Source organism: Trichoplax adhaerens, genomic scaffold (assembly GCF_000150275.1).
Source record: "Trichoplax adhaerens TRIADscaffold_283 genomic scaffold, whole genome shotgun sequence".
NCBI lineage: Eukaryota > Metazoa > Placozoa > Uniplacotomia > Trichoplacea > Trichoplacidae > Trichoplax > Trichoplax adhaerens.
The window spans coordinates 1-4,877 of NW_002061192.1; the positions used below are offsets into that span (position 1 = coordinate 1).

At 30.7% G+C, this 4,877-nt stretch overlaps 1 protein-coding gene across 1 annotated transcript; it reads right to left on the bottom strand.

The window, feature by feature from the left end:
* Positions 1 to 7: 7 nt before the first annotated feature.
* TRIADDRAFT_62665 (uncharacterized protein) lies at positions 8 to 667 on the bottom strand (the record flags this gene model as incomplete). The annotated part of the gene is made up of 2 exons (XM_002118609.1): positions 8 to 295; positions 614 to 667. Coding segments are annotated over 2 exons (342 nt in total), but the record flags the coding sequence as incomplete, so codon positions are not given.
* Between the last annotated feature and the right edge of the window lie 4,210 nt (positions 668 to 4,877).

Here is a 4,877-nt window from a genome sequence, read left to right on the forward strand (position 1 = left end):
AATTTACCGTATAGGATTGGATTGTAAAGTTAAGAGGGTTTGTTTGGCTTGTACTATTCATAACTTCACCAATAGAAAATGACACATTTTGACTCCTTTCCCAATACTTGGTTGTAAAGCTACCAATAGTACAAGGATCGGTTGAAGTTTGGGTGTTTAGACAAATAATAAAGTAATATTCACAGGCAGAAAAATCGTCACATTTGCCTCCATTATAATTTCGTTCGTCCGGGTTCCAGTAATGATCAAATTGTAAAGTAAATTCAGCATGGCTAGTAGCAGAACAAGCGCTAGCCTAAATACATACAAAGATTATAAAATAGAATAGGGCGATGAACACATTCGTTCTACCATTTTTTTAATAGTGTTGTTAGATTGATTCTACAGCAATAGAAATATTATAACATTAAAAATAATTGTACTACTTCTACTTTCTACATATAATTTTATAGACTAGGAAAAACAGATAGCCCTGAAGTTTACTTTACATGATATAAATCTAGCATCACTCCATTCGTGTATTATCCACAGAACAAGAAAAAAATTTTAAAAACAATATATTATCAGACCTATCAAAAATATCTTGTAGTCATTCCAAACTTATTCGACTTACCTCAACAGATATTGTAAAGGCTAAAAGAAGCAGTAGTGCAAGCAAAACTTTCATGGTTGGAGTGCAGATAACTGTTTCGATTAAGTACAATAAAATCAGCTATAAAATTGCTTTCAATGATGTAGTCTTTACTAGTAGCCATAAGTGGCAGCCGCCAACTTGAGTATAACCCGTAAATTAACCAGACACGTTTCTTCTCCAATTAATAGCGAGGTATAAAAAACAGAGGCTTTCACCTATAATATCGAACCAAATTAATAACTATGCTATAAAATATAATAGCGGTAAAATTAAATCAACAATTTCTAAGTTATTCATTAGTTAATTTAGGCGAGAAGAAATATTATCGATCGCTATCGGTAAGCTATTTGCCATCGCTATTTCTATAAATCTCTCAAACATTTAGCTTTAGGGTGTGACGAAAGTTTACCCATGAGTGACAGAGTGATTAAGTCAACAAATAATAAAATAGATTCAGTATGATCGAGAATCTGTAACGAACATATTAAGCGAAGTACAGAAATTTTTCACTGGCGAAGTAATAAATGGTTATAAAAGTTGAATTTAATCCTATAATTTAAGAATATTAGGTAGGCAGTCTTATTAGAACGTTACTGAATAATCATTCAAGGCTATTTCGTAACGAAGGAATATTTAATTTATAACTAAAAGCCAGGCTCAAATTCGATGTTTACTCAAATATGCCACTAAGATGACGGCAAAATCAAGAACTTGGGGTCGTATTAACTTTAAATCAAAGTAACTATTACATGATTATTTAGGATCTAACACCCATCACCTTAAAGATAAATGACATCTATAGGATTTTCTATTTCTGCAATTGACCAGTTTATAAGTTTACAAGTTAAATATGGCATTAACTGCGTCATTATAGTTAACTTAAGGCGAGGATGAGAAATAATCAGTTTATGTCTGGACAGCATACGAGTTGTAGATTTGAATCTGACGTCTACTTCGATAGCAACTGTAATCAAGTGTCGGTAACGATCAGACCAATAAAGTAAGACTATAGCGGTGATTTTCTAAGTATACTTGGCTGATTCTAGAGATATCAAATAGACTGATGCTGTTATTTCTATCTTGGTACGTAGTGTTAATTAAAGTACGGGAGCATCATAAAACTGTAAGCCGGCTACAACATTTCATATAGTTAGACTATAAACTTCATTATAAGAGTGTTCAGTAAATGTATCATGGCTTTAAAATAATAACTCTGTAGGTTTAGTTAAAGACCCGATGATATAGATCTATTCACGCTAAAAGACTCTATATCTACTAGCAACGCTATCAAATCAATCTCTCTCTAGAAGCTTGACCGTTTAATACAAACAAAGCTAATATCGGATAGTAACATCAAGATCTAATCATGTTTAAATAGGAAGTTTAGTACATTGTTTATAATTTATTATCGAAACTGGAAACAAAATTTTAGAATACAATTATTTAAACTACCTTGAAATAAGATTAGAATGTGATAGAATTTAAGCAGAAATAGCAATTAATACAACCACCTGTTTTGACTGATATTGTGAGTGGGTTTAAATTAAGTTTCACAATCTAATTCAAGTTATTGAAATAACTTAAAGATTTACTTAATTAAACTTATGATCAAATTAAATTGAGCTTTTAAGTGCCGCCATTTTAGTCATCTTTAAGAAGGCATTTCCTCTACACCTAACTTGACCATGATAACTTCAAGAATAGTAATTAAAACTTACCAGGAACTTCTTGATTGATGAACGGAAAAATATGATCGAGATTTGAGAGCTGTACACTCTCTTGAATAATAATAATATATGAAATAAGCTTTAGGTAACTACTTCCGATTATAGCTTTGCTTACTGAAATGTTCAGTTGATCTCATTGATAACGAGTGAAATAATGCAATTCATCTAGATCGTATGCTAGATCGAAATATCTACAACTATGATTATATCTTAGCTTAAATGTAGATAGTTTTCTAAGGATACTATGAAATCAATTTAGATAGAGTTTATCATAGTAATTGTATAATAGTATGACGAACCCAGACAATAATAATTATAAGTAGAAGTGGCGCTAAGAATTCTACATTACCCTCTCTTAGCGTAGGATTAGACAATAACAAAATACATAATTCATGATCATTATAGAAACAATTGAAGTGATTTCCATATTAATAATCCGATTGGAAAGCTTACCTAATAATAGATTAGTGTCAAGCTAATATATAAGTTTATCGTTTGTTTATTTCATATTAAACTATACATACAATTCTATACTTTTATTGATATATGAGTAGGGCTTACAACTCGACCCTATTACGGCATGACTTTTGTAGAGTCTACGCCCATATTCTGACGAAAGAATCTCTTTCTGTTGCTAAGCAACGGTTAATTTCCAACACCTAGACTTTTATGGCATGATATTCTCTCATTTGTGGTAATGATAAGCCATATTATATTCTTTCTTCCTGAACTAATTGTCATATAATAGGCATCTATTTATTAACTCAATGCATTGGGGTGACAGCAATGAATTAAATCACTAGATTTAATCTAGAAGCTACTTGATTACTAGAATATTAACATCAAGATGGTTGATTAATCTTTTAGAAAGGAGATTTATTGTGGGCTTTGGTCCAGACATCAGCGAAAGTAAGATTACAATGTACTATTAATGACTACACGTATTTTCCAATCAGTTTCCATACCGTACGTCATTATATAATGGTAATCATATTTTAATTACACAGTACGCAATATATTGTGTAAAGTATTAAAGTAGGTAAATCAGTTCCCTCTACCGTTATTGGGTAAAAGTTAAAAGCTCTGTACACAAGTTTTACGTCAAGACTATACGACACACTAATAGCTCTTATTTAATTACACCATACAGTATGCTATACACTGATTAAAATAGGTGCTATTTCATAGATTGCTTATAATCCGATACGGTAGGATTAAAATTAGCTTTTGTACACGTACTTGAAATTTATCACCGTAATGATCTTATTTTATTAAAGGAGTAACCGTATACCACACCATAGGCCTTGTGTAAAGTATGCGTAGGGAATCGCTTTTGGTAAGATGTAACCGGAATTAAAAGCTCTAAACATATATATATCTATTGCGACAATTATTACTACAATTATTGCTAATTATTTTTATAATTATTGCCTTAATTATGGCTACAATTGTTGCTACCGCTATCGCCAAAGCTGTTACTAATTTTTGCTAGAATTATTTCTACAATTATTCCCAGCGCTATTACTAATAGTAATATATATATATATATATGGAAGTAATAATTTTATTAATTGTTTACTAAAAATATCTTTAGTTCAATTAATTATAATTAACAATAACTAATGGTCCTTCGTTACTTTAAAATCTGGTACAAGCAGGAGCCTAGTTATAATTATAATAATATACAGGCTAATTACTATAGTCAATCTAAATAGCCTTAAAATAAATTGTCTATTAATAGTATCGTATATTATCTTATTAATTGATGTCAAGAGTAAAGAAACTAGTGTAGTAAAAGGACTAAAAGTAGAGTCCTTTGTAGTTTTTAGTATGTAATTAGTATTATTTTACTATAGAAAATACCTAAAAAGTGATAGTGTCTTTAAGTTTTACCCTGCCAAATGATCATGTCGCCATCTTTTCTTCTTCATTATTTTACAAGGTATTATATAGATTACTATAGAAGTAGCCCTATAGAGCAAATGCCTAATCTAAAGAAAGGGCGTTTGATCGTCTATTCAAATTGTAAAGAAATTTGACTTAGTAGCAAAACCCTATCCTTAGAGAAAGGGGATTTATAACATGACGATAAAGTACTGTAATGTAGTCTATACTCGTACAGTTACAGTACAATCTGACGCTAAAACATCAACTGTCAATACTCGCGAATACTAAGCGATACTAATGTCAGAAAAGTAGTCGTAGTAGTCATATAAATTTTTTTGATAAGCGATTACTGTGATCTTCATAAAAAGCGAATTTTTCCGGATTTGTGTCCGATATAGTTTTCGGATTCTGGGACCGGTCGGGTTTGTGTCCGATATAATTTTCCTGTTTTGGAACCGGTCGGGTTTATTTTTAATTTATGTCTGAATTATAATTTTTCTATTTAATTTTTGGATTTTTGTTCATGAAAAATATCGTAAGAGTTGATTTTTGAGATTTGGACTTTTTGTTATGAATTTGAAACTTTGGAATTTTATGACGTGACTTGAAGTCACATTAGGAGATTTAGG